General features: G+C 37.0%; 1 protein-coding gene across 1 annotated transcript in view; it reads left to right on the plus strand.

Moving 5' to 3' along the window:
• Nucleotides 1-18,581, plus strand: part of Efcab3 (EF-hand calcium binding domain 3) — a 419,664-nt gene that overhangs the window by 266,738 nt on the left and 134,345 nt on the right. The window contains exons 118-125 of the mRNA XM_076543522.1: nucleotides 45-98; nucleotides 767-871; nucleotides 1,345-1,398; nucleotides 2,544-2,645; nucleotides 5,271-5,324; nucleotides 14,563-14,667; nucleotides 15,494-15,544; nucleotides 16,468-16,572. Coding sequence (XP_076399637.1) covers nucleotides 45-98; nucleotides 767-871; nucleotides 1,345-1,398; nucleotides 2,544-2,645; nucleotides 5,271-5,324; nucleotides 14,563-14,667; nucleotides 15,494-15,544; nucleotides 16,468-16,572 — 630 coding nt within the window. The remainder of the gene's footprint in view (nucleotides 1-44; nucleotides 99-766; nucleotides 872-1,344; nucleotides 1,399-2,543; nucleotides 2,646-5,270; nucleotides 5,325-14,562; nucleotides 14,668-15,493; nucleotides 15,545-16,467; nucleotides 16,573-18,581) is intronic.

Consider the following 18,581-nt stretch of genomic DNA (forward strand, 5'->3'; position numbering starts at 1 on the left):
TAAGTTATTTATTTTGAGCTTCAAGTTATGTTTTTGTGTTATAGCTGATAAGAAAGTGCCTCTGAAAATTTTGAAAGATGAAGCAAAAGCTTTTACTGGTAAGAATTTGTCATAAATGATTTTTAAACAAATTATAATTTATGTTTAATCTTTTAATAGTATTCTCTGAAATGTAGTAATAGCTTATAGATTCATGTATTTTCAGTATTCCTCTTGATAAAATATGTATATCCCTGCCCCACAGATTTATTTACTTTATTTATTTACTTGTTATTTTATAAGTAAAACAATACTGTCTGTTTTTTGATAATGTCTTACTTTCTTTGCTACTTTTTTTCCAATAAAATGGTGTCATTATTTACCAACATCAGAACTAGGTAGTTACAATAAGAGAATAAAGCATTTAAAAATATATAAATAATGTCTCATGAGCAGCATAAGGTTTTGACAAAATAGAAAGTATATGTAATATTTTAATTATGTATTTTTATTATGCCAGCTATTATTATCCTAAATAGCCAATAATTATATAGCCATTCTGTACTACCTGCTACTATTTTCATCACTAGAAATATACACTAGGATCTACAAATATTAAGTGATAAATTCTGTTTTAAACTTACAACAAACTATTTCTACTAGGAGATTTTACATCTTTTTCCTCTTTGTTCTTGCATTAGGAAGAGCAGTAACAAAAGCACATTTATAGATGATTCAAAATAATTCAGTTATTCCCTAATATTTTATGAATATCCATCTTTTTAAGGTGAAAAAGTTGACTCTCGTAACCTCCAAAATGTACTTAAAAATGTGGGGATTGAGCTTTCTGGCAAGGAATTGAATCAAGTCCTGAAAACATTGCCCACTGATGGTAAGTCACGCCACCTGTCTCATGCCACGTGGCAGATACCTTCCAGGTAACTTGGCTTAGTGGGCTTTTGAATTCTCAGTGTTTCAAAATATCTATAAGTTAATGCAAAGCCACTTTCAACTTGAAAGTAAACTGTTATTACCTCCTCAGACACCATTTGAGAGTCATCAGCATATTGTCATTTGAGGACTAGAACAGCTACAGAGTAAAAAGAAAATGTGTTGTATATATCTTACTGTGATACAGCATGGAAGAATTAAACTCATAAATGACTATAAAACCAAAGAATGGATAAGTTTATGACAATGAAAAAAAATATTTGCATTTAAATGTCAGTGTTGTGTGACTTTGAAAGACCAACTTTGATATCAACTCACTAAAATGCATCTTGCTACAACCATGCGACCATATAAGAGTTTTGATGACTCTCCATGCCAGTGTTCTAGAGATCTGAATTCTGCCTCTATTTACAGATCATGGAAGGGTGTTTCAAAACAGATTGATGAAAGAAGTGAAAAGTAATAAACGTGAGTAGCAACGTGAGAAGGTGTTTGAACTACCCTCTGCTATTGAATTTGCATTACTTCAATGCAAAGACATATGTTGCTTCTTGAAGAATATTTGTTTTTCTTGATAATAATCTATTATACAAGGAAGTTTTCCACTGTCTTGTATTTTACAAACTTAACTGAAATATATATTAATATATATTAGCTATATATATATAAACTGAATATATTATATATTCATATGTATATGAATAGAAATGCATATAGAAACACAAATCAATAATCTCTACAAAGAGTTTCATTTGTTTCCTAAATGGTTTCAGATTATTCTCCTGGTTATTTTCCAGGAGAAAATAACAGTTGTGTGGCATATGCCTCTAATTCCAGCACTCCGGAGGCTGAAGCCAGAGATTCCCTGTGAGTTTAAGGTCAGCCTGAATTATATATTGAATCACAGGCTGTCCAGACTACACTGTGATACTCTGTCTCAGAACAAAAGAAGCTGGAAAGTTAAGAGAGAAGGAGAAAGGGAGGCAAACAGAAAAGAAATATAAGACAGAAAAAGAAAAGGGCCAGCAAGATGGCTCAGTGGTGGGTAACAGTGCCTGCTGCCAAGCCTCACGACTTGAGTTCGATGCCCCAGAAACACATGATGGCAAGAGAGAACTGGCTCACACAAGTTGTCCTCTAAGCTCCACATTAATTAGTTAGTAACTTTTGGGCTGTGAGTGGGCATTTTAGAAGAAGAGAAAGAGGAGGAAGACAACAGGAAGGAAGGAGGGGGGAAATAACCAGGAGAATAATCTGAAACCATTTAGGAAACAAATGAAACCTCTTTGTAGAGATTATTGATTTGTGTTTCTTATGTTACCTATGCCCCTGCCCACATTCTCAAGTGTAGATACTTTTAATTTTTGAGGAAATAAGTTGGTATTTTAACCCTGCCCTTAACCTTTAGACAACTGGATGAAAATCTGTTATGGTTTTGTTCTTTTGTTTTAAAATATTAGCAGTTATACTAGACTGTGGAAGATTCTCTTTTCCAGCACATAGTAGGTGGTAAGACCTGTTAAACATAAAAACATATGTGCATTTTAGAATACCTTCAAATCTCAGTGCTTTAGAACCATTCCACTTTTCCCATTTTCTTTCGTGTTCAATAGGAGGGCAGGTTGACGTCAATAATCTGGATGCTGCTTTAGACGCCCTGAACATCAAGCTCACAGAAAAGGAACTTGAGCAGACAAAGGCTGGTCTGAGTGGTGGTGAGTGGTACAAGAAGTCTGATTTTAAATAGAAGTTGAGTTTGCAGCATTAGCTATGAGTGCTTTAAGGTTTAATCTACTTTTAGCCCAAGAGAGATTCTAATAACTTTCAGAAGAACTTTTAATGAAACAAATGAGAGACCTCATCTTTTGTCCCTTTAAAACCTATAATCTGAGCAGGCATGATGGCTCAGCAGGTAGGGGCACTTGTCAGTAAGCCTGATGATGTAAGAAGCCTATGGGAGCCACATAGTAGAAGGAGAGAACAAATCCTACTCCACATGTGCACCATGGTACATGCACACCACCCACCCACACACTCACACAAAATAAATAAAAAATATAGTACTTTAAAATTGAAAATCCTTTCACTTTTTCTCCGTGCATTGCAGAGTAAGGGTTTTCTAGTAGTGATGAAGTAAGAGTTATTGTTTGATTTTACAAACACAGGATCTGCAGCCTGATTTTTCTCACTGATCTATATCTCACTGACATTAATCCAGTGTGTCCAATTTCCTCAACCATTCTTCATTCTTCTATTCATTGATTTTGAAATTTTCCTCCCTTCCATCCACCCTCTCTTCCTTTCAATTCTTTTTTTTTAATATTGTCACTGTAACAAATGTTATAAAGCAATATTACACTACTAACTTTCAAGATCTACACTGATTGGGTATGATGATGCACATCTATAATCCCAGAACCTGGGAACTTGAGGCAGGAGAATTGTGAGTTTGAGGTCAGGCTTGGCTGTGTCATCTAGACCCTTTCTCAGAAGACAAAAATGAGAGGTTAAGTAGGGAGCTCAGTGGTCTAGAGCACCCGCTCTCAAGGAGGTCCCAGGTTCAGTTCCAAACACCCACATGGCTGCTAAAAATCATCCCTAAGTCCAGTCCTAGGGGACCCAACAGGCTCCAGGCATGTATGTGGTATGTGTACATACATGCTGGCAAAGCGCTCATTCATATAACATAAAATAAATAAATCTTTAAAATTAAAAAAATACCCAGGACGACAGAGCTGGCTCAGTGAGTAAAAGCACTGGCTGTGCAAACATGCAGGCCTGAGTGTAACTAGAGTTTTCCTGCCTTGCCCACAGTCAGGACAAATCTCTGTCACCCGCCAGTCCCACAGCCGCTCAGACCCAACCAAGTAAACACAGAGACTTATATTGCTTACAAACTGTAATGCAGTGGCAGGCTTCTTGCTAACTGTTCTTATATCTTAAATTAATCCATTTCCATAAATCTATACCTTGCCACGTGGCTCATGGCTTACCAGCATCTTCACATGCTGCTTGTCCTGGCGGCAGCTGGCAGTGACTCTGACTCAGCCTTCCACTTCCCAGAATTCTTCTCCTCCTTGTCCCGCCTATACTTCCTCGTACCTGACTACTGGCCAATCAGTGTTTTATTTACTAACCAATCAAATCAATACCTTGCCACATGGCTGTGGCTTACCGGCATCTTCACATTCTGCTTGTCCTGGAGGTGGCTGGCAGTGACTCCTTCTGCCTTCCTGTTCTTTCTTTTCTCCTCTCTGTTAGTCCTGCCTATACTTCCTGCCTAGCCACTGGCCAATCAGTATTTTATTTATTGACCAATCAGAGCAACACATTTGCCATACAGAACATCCCACAGCACCTGAGCTCGGATCCACACCACCACATAAAAGCCAGCCACAGTGACCTTGTGTCTGTGTCCAGGAAGGTGAAGAGTGGCAGAGGAAGACATGTGACATTAACTGCTGCTGTTACTATTAACATAACACTAACAATAATAAACTTTAAAAGTAAAAATACACATAGCATACTCTCCATGGCCCGTGAACATTCTTAGAGCCTGGATGCGAACCCATTTCTAGTGGGCTATAGTAACTGAAATGAGAAGAGGAAAGAAGAGAAACATCTTTTCCTTAGACACTTGTGTGCGATTTTTAATTTTATACAAATTTATACAAAGTTATTATAATTTTAACTTGATTTGTTTTAACTTAAAATGGCTACAAATGATACAGTGGGTTCAGGGAGTCACTAACCTGACCTTCTGAAGCCATTTCTGCTGTCTCCTACCTTGCTGCCTAACATCCGACTCTTCATCTCTATCAGCACTGGACACAGTACACGATAACGAACAGTCTTTGCAAATGCTGAGGAAATCATGACTTTGAGAAGAAATGTTGGAGGACTGCTTAATCCCAAGAAAAGCCACTTAAAATATGTACATAACATACTTTTAATAATAATTGGAGAAGAAAAATGTAACTTTTAATATTTTTTGTTCCAAAATTCCAAAAGATGCTGTAGTGCAAAAATAATAGAATTTTGCCAGAAAGTCACAAGCCAACACTTCCAGAAGTTAATAGTTGTTAACTTTTGTACTAAAGATTATGGAGTAGCTAGAATTATAACTTGAATTTTCTTAAATATAAGAAAATAAACTTATTTTATAACTTGCCTTTTGTTCAAACATTTTTAGAATATCTTTATTCATTATTAAATGTCAGTCTTCATTTTAGTTAGATTTATTTTATTGGGTTATTTAGTAATCTTAAATATAAAGGATCTCCTGAGCTATATAGCTTTTCTGAGTCTATGTTATTACTCCCCTCTGCTTAACTTAGTAGGGCATAAGAAAATTGACCTGGGGAAACTGATGGATAAAGTACAGTGTATTACAGGTAAGGAGAAAGTTAACACATATGTAATGTTTTATAGTAAATTGATTTTATTTTCCTTGAATTAGACATCTTTGAGAGAACACCAAGTAATAAAAATATACTCAATCTTATATAAAAAAATTTACATAAGATTTTAAGATTTAATGTTTTTAAAAGAGGACTTGGGCCTTTTAAAATCTGAGATTAAAAAGTATGCTTCAATGAGAGAATGATTTATATTTTAAAGGCTGCTCAAGTCAAAGTAAAGACATTTAAATACAAGAAAAGTTGATAGTATATCAGGCCAAAAAAGGTCAGAGTTTTTTTCAATTATTTCTAGTTTTCAAGTTTATATAATTTTAACTCTTTTGGAATTTCATTCGTGTGTGCAGTGTGTTTTGATCATACTCACCTCCCACTCCTCCCACTAACTCCTCCCAGCTTCATGTCCTGTGAGTCCGTTTGTGCTGCCTCTGTACTCATGGGAGTTGGACTCTGCACCTGAGGGTGGATGATCTACCAGGGCCTCACCCTCAAAGAAACTGACTCCCCATTCTCCAGCTAGGAGTGGGGACTCATAAACCCCCATACTGGAATGTTGATTGGCTTCATCTTGTGTAGGTAACTACAGCCACTGTGGGTTCAGAAGTATGGCTGTCCCTGTCGTGTCCAGAGGACACTGTTTTGCCCAAGTCCTCCCCAACTTCTGGCTCTTGAAATCTTTCCCCTCTCTGACTCTTTTCTGAGATGCTCCCTGAGCCACTCAGGAGGCAAGCTAACTTGTTCTCTTAAAGCTTTTGAGTAAAGGGGAGGCAGGGTCAGTGATGCCTCCGTAAGTTCTTTTACTGTGCGGAGTTGTTTTAGCTATCCTGGGCTTTTTGTTTTCCATATGAAGTTGAATATTGTTGTATTGGACTTTGGATGGGAATTTCATTGAATCTGTAGATTGCTTTTGATAGGATAGTCATTTTTTCTATGTTAATCCTACTGATCCATGAGCATGGTAGATCTTTCCATCTTCTGTTATTTTCTCCAGTTTCTTTCTTCAAAGACTTGAAATTCTTGTCATGCATGTCTTTCACTTGCTTGACTAGAGTTATGCCAAAATATTCTATATTATCTGGCTATTGTGAAGGGTGTTGTTTCCCTGATTTCATTCTCAGCTGTTTACCATTTGTGTATAGGAGGACTACTGATCTTTTTAAAATTAATTTTGTATCCAGCCACTTTGCTTAAAGTTTTTATCTTCTGTAGGAGTTCCCTCGTAGACGTTTTGGGGTCGTTTAGATATACTGTTATAGCTCTGCAAATAGCAATACATTGACTTCTTCTTTTCTAATTTGTATCCCCTTGATCTCCTTTTGTTGTCTTGTTGCTCTAGCTAGAACTTTAAGCACTATATTGAATAAATATGGAGAGAGTAGACAGCCTTGTCTTGTCCCTGATTTCAGTGGAATTGCTTTAATTTTTTTCTCCATTTAATTTGATGTTGGCTGTTGGCTTGCTGTAAATTGCCTTTATTATGTTTAGGTATGTTCCTTGTATTCCTGATCTCTCCAAGACTTTTATCATGAAAGGGTGTTGAATTTTGTCAAAGGCTTTTTCAGCATCTAATGAGATGAGCGTGTGGCTTTTTTTTTTTCAGTTTGCTTATATGGTGGGTTATATTGACAGATTTTCATATGCTGAACCATCCCTACATCCCTGGGATGAAGCCTACTTAATCATGGTGGATGATCTTTTTAATGTGTTCTTGGATTTGGTTTGTGAGTATTTTATTGAATGTTTTCGCATCGAAGTTCATGAGGGAAATTGGTATGTAATTCTCTTTCTTTGTTGAGTCTTTGTGTGGTTTGGGTAGCAGGGTGACTGTGGCTTCATAAAATGAACTTGGAAATTTTCCTTCTGTTTCTATTTTATAGAATAATTTGAGGACTATTGGTATTAGCTCTTAACTTTTGTAACTGGTAGCTAGCAAGAAAATGTCCATTTCTTTTAGGTTTTTCCAATATTGTGGAGTATGGGTTTTTGAAGTATGACCTAATGGTTCTTTGGATTTCCGCAGTGTCTGTTGTTATGTCCCCCTTTTCGTTTCTGATTTTGTTAATTTGGATATTCTCTCTTGGTCTTTTGGTTAGTTTGGATAAGGGTTGTCTATCTTGTTGATTTTCTCAAAGAGCCAACTCTTTCTTTAATGGATTCTTTGTATTGTTCTCTTTGTTTATGTTTTATTTATTTCAGCCCTGAGTTTGACTATTTCCTGCCATCTACTCCTCTTGGGTGTGTTTGCTTCTTTTTGTCTAGAGCTTTCAGGTGTGTTGTTAAGTCACTAGTATGAGATCTCTCTAATTTCTTTTTGAAGGAACTTAGATCTATGAATTTTCCTCTTAACATCACTTTCATTGTGTCCCATAAGTTGGAGTATATTCTATATTTGTTTTCATTGAATTCTAGAAAGTTTTTAATTTCTTTCTTTATTTCTTCCTTGACCCAGTGATCATTCAGTAGAGAGTTGTTTAGTTTCCATGAGTTTGTAGACTTTCTGTTGTTTCTGCTGTTATTGAAATCCATCTTTAATCCATGGTGGTCTGATAGGATGCAGAGGATTATTTCGATTTTCATATATCTGTTGAGATTTGCTTTGTGACCAAGTATATGGTCAATTTTGGAGGTTCCATGGGGTGCTGAGAAGAAGGTGTATTCTTTTATGTTTGGGTGAAATGTTCTGTATATATGTCTATTTGAGTCATAAAGTCTGTTAGTTCCATTATATCTATGTTTAGTTTCTGTCTGGATGACCTGTCCATTGGTGAGAGTGAGGTGTTGAAGTCTCCCACTATTAGTGTGTGGAGTTTGATGTGTGATTTTTAAGCTTTAGTAATGTTTCTTTTACAAATGTAGGTACCCTTGCATTTGGGACATAGATATTAAAAATCAAGACATGATTTTGGTAGATTTTTCCTTTGATGAGTATGAAATGTCCTCCATTTCTTTTGATTATTTTGGTTTGAAATCTATTTTGTTAGATATTAGGATAGCTACACCAGCTTGCTTCTTAGGCCCATTTGCTTGGAAAATCTTTTCCCAATCCTTTACTCTGAGGTAATGTCTCTCTTTGATGTTGAGGTGTGTTTCTTGCATGCCAGCAGAAGGATGGATCCTGTTTTTGTATCAATTCTGTTAGCCTGTGTCTTTTTATTGACGAATTGAGTCCATTGATATTGAGAGATATTAATGGACAATGATTAGTAATTACTATTATTTTGGTGGTGGTGAAGGTGGAATTGTGTGTGTGTGTGTGTGTGTGTGTGTGTGTGTGTGTGTGTGTGTGTGTGTTTTCCTTCTTTGGGCTTTGCTGATGTGAGATTATCTATTGCCTGTGTTTTTCTGGGTGTAGTTAACTTCCTTGGGCTGGAGTTTTCCTTCTAGTACCTTCTGTAAGGCTGGATTTGTGAAGAGATGTTATTTAAATTTAACTTTGTCATGGAGTATCATGTTTTCTTCATCTATGGTGATTGAAAGTTTTGCTGGGTATAGTAGTCTGGGCTGGTATCCATGATCTTTTAGAGTCTGCAAGGCATCAGTCCAGGTCCTTCTGACTTTTAGAGTCTCTGCTGAGAAGTCAGGTGTAATCCTAATAGGTCTACCCTTATATGTTACTTGGCCTTTTTCCCTTGCAACTTTTAACATTATTTCTTTGCTCTATATGTTTAATGTTTTGATTATTATGTGGCGATGGGGCTTTCTTTTCTGATCCAATTTATTTGGTGTTCTGTAACCTTCTTGTACCTTTATAAGCATGTCCTCCTTTAGGGTAGGAAATTTTTCTTCTATTATTTTGTTAAATGTATTTTCTGGGTTTTTAAGTTGAGATTCTTCTCCTTTTCTATTCCTATCATTCTTAGGTTTGGTCTTTTCATGGTGTCCCAAATTACCCGGATATTTTGTGTTAGAAGTTTTTTAGGTTTAACATTTTCTTTGACCAATGAATCTATTTCCTCGATCATATCTTCAGTGCCTGAAGTTCTCTTTTCCACTCTTGTCTTCTGTTGGTGATATTTGCATCTGTAGTTCCTGTTCACTTACCCAAAATTTTCCATTTCCAGAATTCCCTCAGTTTGGTTTTTGTTTTTGTTTTTTTTTTGTTTTTGTTTTTGTTTTGTTTTTTGTTTTTTGTTTTTTTGGGTTTTTTTTTGTTTTTTTTTTTGTTGTTGTTGCTTCTATTTCAATTTTCAGGTCTTGGATTGTTTCCTTCGACTGTTTTGTTTGTTTTCTCTTGGCTTTCTTGGCATTCTTTAAGGGATTTATTGACTTGCTCCAATTTTTTGGTATTTTTCCTCGATTTCTTTAAGGGAGTTTTTCACTTCCTCTTTAAGGAGCTCTATCATCTTCATAAAGTTGTTTTAAAAGTCATTTTCTTGTACTTCAGTTGCATTGGAATATTCAGGTCTTGCTGTCCTATGAGAGTTGGGCTGTGGTGGTGCCATATTGCCCTGGCTGGTGTTGATTGTGTTCTTATACTGATGTTTAGGCATCTAGGTTTGGGATGCTTATAGGTCTACGTCCTGATTTCTGAGTTTGTCTTTGTTGGACCAGTATTTTTTTTGTTCCTTGGTTTCTCATTCCCTTTTGGTCTTCTAGTCTTTGTGGCCTAGATTTCTGGTGGCTGGAGTGACCTCTGATCTAGTAGGGAGTCTCTGTTCAAGTTGGGAGCTGATCTGGTTGTTAGCTTAGCCTTTGGTACAGCGGCGGGGCGGGGGGGGGGGGGGGGTGTCCTCTGTTCTTCTGACTGGTATGGCCTGCACCCAGCAGTGGAAGTCCTCCACAGGGGCAGGCCATGAAGTGGGAGGGGCATAAAGTAGAATGGGTTTTTAGGAACAGAATCTAGGGAGTAAGGGCAGTTCAGCTGGCCGGCTGGTCACTCACCTGTTCTTACTCCACAAATCCATTCTTTATGACTGAATAAAACGCGTTGTCTCTATTAATGTGTTGATGCTCCTGTTTCTGTGACTGACTTTTGTGAGTAGGTAAACAGAAAGGTTGGCCACTCTGGAAAACTGGAGGCTTGTGATTTCAATTTTTGTGCAATTAAATTAACTCATAATGCAACTATGAAAAAGCCACCTGCTCAGTTTATTTGCATCTTTATTAATTAGAATATTTGTTCTGTTGATTTTTAAGTTCCTCTTATATTCAGGAGGCTAATAACCTGTGGGATGAATAGTTGGCAGAGATTTCCCCATCTGTAATCTTATCATTTTAGTGTAATTTGCACAGAACTTGTAAACTTAGTGAGATCCAACTTATCATTTCTTGTTCTTACTTTCTTTTTTTTTTTTTTTTTTTTTTTTGGTTTTTCGAGACAGAGTTTCTCTGTGTAGCTTTGCGCCTTTCCTGGAACTCACTTGGTAGCCCAGGCTGGCCTCGAACTCACAGAGATCTGCCTGCCTCTGCCTCCCGAGTGCTGGGATTAAAGGCGTGCGCCACCACCGCCGGGCATTGTTCTTACTTTCTAAGTAGAGTCCAACTCAGACAGTCATTACTTATGCCTACATCTGTAAGTATTTCTTATTTACATTTTAAAGTCTCAAAGTTCCAGGTCTTACCTCCTGATTTTTAAACAGGTGAGAGGTGGGGAATCTAGTTTCCATCTTCTACAGGTGTGAATGTCCAATTTTCTCCATATTAGTTATTGAAGAAGCTGTTTTTTTCCTGTGCGTGTTATTGGCACCTTATAAAGAATGTGATGGCTGTAACTATGTGTATTTATCTCTGGGTCTTTTGTTCTGTCCATTCATCATATATATGTTTTTGAGCCATGGCAAGGCTATTTTATTCTGTTGGGCTCTGTAGTAGTTTCAAGTCAGGTATTGAGATATCTCCTGTATTGGGTTGTTTGGGCTTTTTTTTTTTCCTCTAGAGTACTCTGGTATTTGGAGGTCTTTGACTTATCTAAATGAATGTTTGGATTTTTTTCCTACTTCTGTAAAAAGCATCATAGCAAATTTAACAGGACTTATATTAGATCTGTACATCACTTTTAGTAATATGGCCACTCTAGTAATATCAGTTCTGCTAATCCATGTAAATGAGAGCTCTTCTCATCTTCTGCTGCCTTCTATGATTTCCTTCTTCAGTCAGTGCCTTGTAGTTTTTGTTATAAAGGTTCACATTTAATGAAATTTATACATAGGTGCTTGATTTCAATGCTAATATAAGACTGTTTTCCTGCTAGGTGGTGGTGGCACGCACCTTTAATCTCAGCACTTGGGAGGCAGATGCAGGCAGAGCTCTGTGAGTTTGAGGCTAGCCTGGTCTACAAAGCAAGTTCCAAGATAGCCATGGCTACACATAAAAACCCTGCCTCAAAAACAAACAACAACAAAAAAAGTTTTCCTGACTTCTTTCTCATTAAACTTGTCATTGGTACATAGAAAAAGCTACTAAATTTGCATGCTACTAATGGCCAAAGTTCTTTAGTAGGTCTCATGGTCTTTCTGGTGGAGTCTTTCAACTTTTTAAACTACAAGGTCATATCATCTGAAAACATGGACAATTTGGCTCCCCCGTTTCCTGTTCCTATATCTTATTTCTTTTTCTTGCTTTATTGCTTTGGCTAAGATTTCAAGCACTACAATAAAAATAAGTTGTGAGAGTAGACACTGTTATTCTGATTTTAGACTTTAAGTTCTTCCTTAGTAGTATGGTATTGGTTATTGGTTTGCCATAAGTAGCTTTGGTTATGTTAAGGCATACTCATTTTATCCTACTTTCCCCAGAATTTTTGTCTTGAAGGAATGTGAAATTTTATCAGAGGCTTTTTCTGCATCTGTTTAGTTGACCATATGATTTTTGTCCTGGATTCTATGTGTAAGTCATATTATGTTCTACCATTCACATACATTGAACTATCCTGACATCCCTGGAATAAAACAAATTTGAATATGGTGTATAATCATTTTTACTGTGTTATTGCAAATATTGTGTAGAGAATTTTGTGTCTCTGTCCATCCAGGAAATTGGTGTATAACTTTCTTTCTGATATTACCATTATTATACTCCTGTCTGGTATAAGTTTCAGGGTATAATTGGATTCATGGTATGAATTTAGAAATGTTTGTTCCTTTATTATTTTCTAGGATAGTTCTTTATTTTTATTTTCTAGGATAGTTTAAGGAGCTCTGATGTTGGTCCTTCTTTAAAGATCTGATAGAATTCATGAAATAATCAGTTTGGCCTTGGAGTTGCCTTATGAAAACACTCTATTACTGCTTCAGTCTTGTTGCTTGCTCCTTCCTGGTCTACTTAGGTTGTTTATATCCTTAGTTCAACTTTGGTATGTCATATGCATCCAGAGACTTCTCCTATTCTTGTAAGTTTTACCACTTATTGCATTGAAATTTTTCTAAATGTTCCCCAATGATCACCAAGATGCATGTAGTGGTTTTGTTATACATGCATTTTCATCCCTAATTTTATTGATGTGGGCCTTCTCTCCGTGTGTTTTGGTCAATTTGATTAAGAGTTTTTAAATCTTATTTACCTTTTTAAAGAACCAACTATTTGTTTCACTGGCCCGTGTATTGTTTTTTAAGTCTCTATTTCATTAGTATCTGCCCTGATATTTATTTGTTCATTCTGTCTACCAGTTTGGTGATAGATGTTAGTCTGGATGGTCTTCTTATTGGTGATAATGAGGTATTGAAGTCCTCCAATATTATTGTATATTGACCTGTTGGTCCCTTTATGCCCAGTATTATTTCCTTTATGAAATTTAAAATGTATTTGCAATCATTATATCTTCTTGATGAGTTATTAGATTACAGTGAATTTCTTTTTTTCTAATTTTGGCTTGAATTCTTTGTCAGATGTAAGTATTACCTTTAGATTCCAATGTTTTATACATTTTCAGCCTGCATCTTTCTGGCTAGAAAAGTGTGTTTCTTCCAGACAATAACAGCTTTTATACTGTTGGCCATTCAGACAATTTGCAACTTTTGTTTCGTTTTTGTTTTGTTTTTGAGACAGGCTTTCTTCGTGTAGCCCTGGCTGTCCTGGAACTCACTCTGTAGACCAAGCTGGTCTCGACTTCAGAGATCCACCTGCCTCTGCCTCCCGAGTGCTGAGATTAGAGACGTGCACCACCAGTGCCAGCTCAGTTTGCATCTTTTAATTGAAGAGTTCCAAGCCCTTCTATAGGGTTTCTGCTGAGGGGCTTCTATTAACCCTGAGCTCTGTTGAGTATTCTTCCATGGTCGACTGGCTTTACTCTTTGTTCTTCCCTTTCTCTTAAAGATTTGCTGATTAGCAGAGCAGAACATGCCTGATTCTTTGTTAATTCTTACTTTAGGCTTGTGACTGTCTTCCCTTCCACAATAACCATTGTTTCTTTTACAAGTCTAAAGTTCATTATTTCTGGATTGCACTTGTGCACTGTTCATTCTTGTACACCGTGCCTTTCCATGCCACTCACCCTGCCTCCAGACTCACACCTGATATTTTGTTGGACTCGTGAAAAAAAATAGGATGAGGGGATATCTTAAGGCATCACATTCCCTCTAATATTAATTTTATGGAATTTCATGTTGTTTTTCTTCTTTGTGATATATTTGCTTCTGCTTTGATATTTATTTATTTCCTTCTGCTAAGTTTGAGGTTTGTTTTCTTCTTTTTCTAGTTCCTGGAGGTATAACTTTAGGTTGTTTATTTGACATCTTTCTTCTTTTTTAATATAGATATTTGTTGCTATAAATTTCCCTCAGGACTCCATTTTTTGCAGCCCATAAGTTTGGATATTCCATGCATCCATTTGTAAGAGAGTATCAGGTGTATTCAGATCATTCTGTCCTTACATGAAATGGCTTTGGTCCAATTTCCTAGACCTTAACTTTGGTTTACCAATATTTTGGCAATGCCATGTAGTTCTGTGCTTTTAGCAAACTATAATCTTGTGGGGGAGTTTTTATAAATTATTCAAAGGCATTTAGTAAATACTTGTTACTATAATAAAAAAGATAAGGTCTTATTACCTACTAGTAATCTCTCACAAGCAGAAATTATGATCATCTATTACAACATATTTTGTTATTCTTGTCTTTGTACCAGAGTTGAAGCCAGCACTTCCATTTCCTGCCAGAGATAGCCATGCCCAGATAAAACTAACCTAACTCTATTATGAATTGAGTGGAAGATGTCATTGTCATTCTGTAATAATTAAATGGTTCTGTGAAATGTCATGTGTTGCCATTTTTATCTGTAGGAAAGGAAGTTGATATCCATGATGCAGCGAAAGTTCTTCAAGATATGGGAATAGAACTTACAGACTCACAGCTATCCAAAATAGTGAACAATGTACCAGTTGATGGTAAGTGCTTCCCATCAGAATATAACCCCCAAGAGAGACTTATTGTTAAAGTGTGGAAACTAGAATTGTCTCTGTCTGCTTGCTTGCCAGATAGTAATAAGTGACTTATGCCATTTCGTCTTAAGTGATCCTCTCACAGCCCTGTCCAGATATATAACACTCAGTATATAAAACTGAGGAACAGTGATATCACAAGTGGAAAATTCCATGTGACTTCATAATCATAATCAAACATTAGACAACGGAAATGTTATATAAAACTACTTGAGCCTAGGCATATGAGCTAATTATGAAACGTGAATTTCATTTTTAAATTTGGATCCTGTCTTCAAGGCATCTCATTATGTATATTCAAGCACCCCCAGATCAGAAAAGGTCAAAGCACTTCTTTGGATAAGGGATGCTAATCTATATGTCATATGTGTGTGTGTGTGTGTGTGTGTGTGTGTGTGTGTGTGTGTGTGTGTATAGTACTAATGCCTTCTAATCCTTAGTTTGAAAATCACTAATTATATCATCATTATATGAGTTCAGTGTATTTTTATTAACTTTTTCTATTGATCCATCTAACATTAACCAAGAGTGCATGAGAAAAGAGAAAGTAGAGAGTGATATAGTAGGAAACTAAGGAGATATCACAAAAGGAAGGAAAGGATGTGTTGTGGCATGTTAGTGAAGTTAGAACATTCCATACATTCTGTGTAATTTCATTATTTATTGGTAAATCAAAAAAGTCCTTGACAATTTACAAGGAAAGTTTCTAAAATTACTGGTTCGTAAAGCTCCACTTTGCCCTTCTGCGAGCTGAACAGTTCTTTTCCTCCAGATGGAAAAGTCTATCTGAGACGGTTGCTGGACGGTATGCAGTTCTTTAAAGGTAAGAGGGACACTAAGTCAAGTGAATGAATCTGGGACCACAGTGTTTGTCATTGATACCATTTCCTTGTGATTGAAGTGTGGATACATTTGGGCTTTTTCATACATCCACCTATATTTTACCCAGTAATTTCCTTCAATGTAACTGGGAAAGAGTGTCTATGTCCTCATGCAGTTTTTTTTCAGACTTTAATAAAAGAAGAAAATATCAGAACTTGGGTCTCACAGTGGTTAAAAAAAAGTAGGGTGAATTATCATATCTTGAGTAAATTTAGTCAGTGGCAGAGACTACTAATCTGACATTTGTGCCAGAAGTAAGAACGTTACAAAGGCTCCATGAAAGTGGAGGGACATAGACTAATAAGACATCTGGGAAGATGCAGGGCACAGACACTCTTTCCCAGTTACACTGAAGGAAATTACTGGGTAAGATATAGATGGATGTATGAAAAAGCCCAAATGTACCCACACTTCAATCACAAGGAAATGGTATCACAAGCCATAAGCACATCCACCAGACCCATGTACCACCAAAACTACCACTAAGATTTTTACTTGAATTCACTTACTTTTAACCAAAATGCTTCCAAATTGGACTTGCAACCCAGCATTCTTAAGATACTAGAAGTTAGTTATAGATACAACAAGAGCAAAACAAAATGAATTAGAAATACTGGGCATATTGTCACCTTTCTGTGACTTGGTGAGGCATTGCTTTGTCACATCTAGCTTTCTCTAGTGGGTGTCTCCTCCATAAAGATTAAAGTGACAGGCACTAATTCTCTGTTAGATTCTGCCAGTATTGAAGCTCTTCTTGGGCCCTGGTGTTTGGATTGAAAATGACAAACATAATTCTCAGGGATTGTAAGTTTTCTCCACAGTTGAGGGACACTAACTTTTGCTTGTCTCTCTTTCTCTCCACAGGACCCAAGGTTGATGCCAGTAGAGTGGACACAGTTTTGGGAAATATGGGAATGAATCTCAGTCAAAGGGAGCTTCAAGATCTAATGAAAAACCTGAAAGTTGATGGTAAGAGTTTTGACTATTATTGAGCTCTCAGGAAAAAAACTAATCATAAAAGCCTATTTTAATAAGTGCTTATTTGACATCAGGAAATGCATTCTGAAACCTTGGGTCAGAAGGAGGAACATACCCTGTCTCTGGCTGGCTTCAGGCACATTTTAAAGAAAGATTTGGATGACACCACCCCCTCCACCATATCTTCCAATGCCAGCTCCTTTCTACTTTATCTTTTTCATTTTGTTTTGTTTTGTTTTGTTTTTTTTAGACAGAGTCTCACTATGTAGACCATACTGGCCTCAAACTCACAGAGATCCACCTGTCTCTGCCTCCTCAGCTGGGATTTAAAGGTGTGTACCAGGAGGCCTGGCTTCAATCTTTCCTGATATAAAGAAAGTAGGGAGATTTGGAGATTTGAAAGGTGTTACTCAAATTTCAGTCCACCTCGTTGGCCACCTTCATGAGTAGGTAGCCTCAGTGTTTATTTTTAAAGAGAGAAGCACTGAATCTTTATGTTCTTTTAATGTAACTAAAGTAAATCTGCTCCACATAGCAGCCTTCTAACTCAGTGCCCATGTGTCTATCTCTTACATGGTTCTCATGGAGAAAAGTCTATGGTAAACAGCTTGAACTACAGCTTTCTAAACTGTGGCTCACGATCTATTAGAAGTAATATAAATGACTGGGGGGGGGGTGCAAAAAATGATAACGGTATAAGATTTCTGAAAGCTAGATAGCCAAAAACTAATTCAAAATCAGTCACATAACAAATCTGAAGTATTCTGAGTGCTCATCCATGGTGCATTGGGAAGCTTCATGGCAGCCTTGGTTGTGAGCACACAGAGGTGCTCCACACCTTATGTGTAGCCACACCACACGGCAGCAGTGAAAGCTGCCTGAAATGCATTGGCATGGACTAAAAGTACTGTATGTTGTGGACTGCAGTGTTTTCTTATGTACATTCAGTTTTTTCACCCTCCTAAGTGGATCTCAGGCACATACCATCCATGCTTCACACTGTGCATGTACTTTCATTATATGTGTTTAAATTATTTTAACACATGTGAATTGAGAATATCATATTATCATATTTCATTTCAATCAGTCCATTTGTCATTATGAAGGGTTTTTTTACTTATGGTAATGTCTTGCTTTAAAGAATACTTTGTCCAGTGTTACCAATGCTACTAGACATGTCTGTCCTGCTTACACAGCCTATCTTTATCTTTCCTTTTCCACAGGTCTAAAGGGTACATTTTATGAATAGCATATAGTTGGGATGTTTTAATTGAGTCTGATGATCTCTGCCTTTCAGTTGAAGCTTTTATTACTTTTAATGTGATTACTGATACAAACCTACCCAAGGTGGTTGCTGAGTTTGGCTGAGTGCTCACATCTGTAACCTTAACATCTGTCAAGACAGAGCATTTCCCACCTCCATGACCTTCCCTTGTGGCCTATCCTAAACCATCTCTACCCCAACACAAAATCAACTGGTACTCTTATTTTTCTCAAATTAGTTCTGCCTACCCAGGATGGCATGTAGTAAAACTACTGTGTGTGTCCTTTATAAAGTCTGTCTGTCTTCTTTCTAACACTGCACAATAATTACTCCGAGAATTAGTGGCACAAAGCAACTATATTTTGTGACTACAAATTCTCTAGGTGGGAATGGGGTGTGACCTGGTAGGTTTGGCTTCTTTCTGATATGTGACATCTGAAGTTGGCTCGTCTCTCATGTGCAGTAGTTGATGGCAGCCATTGGATTAGCATTAGGGCAGTCTGTTTCTCTCCACATGGACACCCCATGCATCTACTAGCTTGAGCTTTCTCACAGCATGGACACTGAGATCCAAGTTCAAGCATCCTAACAGACAGGGAGGTAAAAACTGCATCCTCAATGTAACCTAACCTAGAAAGTCACACAGCATGCTTTCACTACATTTCTGTCAAAGGAGTTGCCAGACCCTACTCCATTCAAGGTAGTTTCTGGGTGAGGAGCTTGTCAGCCACATCTC

This window comes from Peromyscus maniculatus, chromosome 8, assembly GCF_049852395.1.
Source record: "Peromyscus maniculatus bairdii isolate BWxNUB_F1_BW_parent chromosome 8, HU_Pman_BW_mat_3.1, whole genome shotgun sequence".
NCBI lineage: Eukaryota > Metazoa > Chordata > Mammalia > Rodentia > Cricetidae > Peromyscus > Peromyscus maniculatus.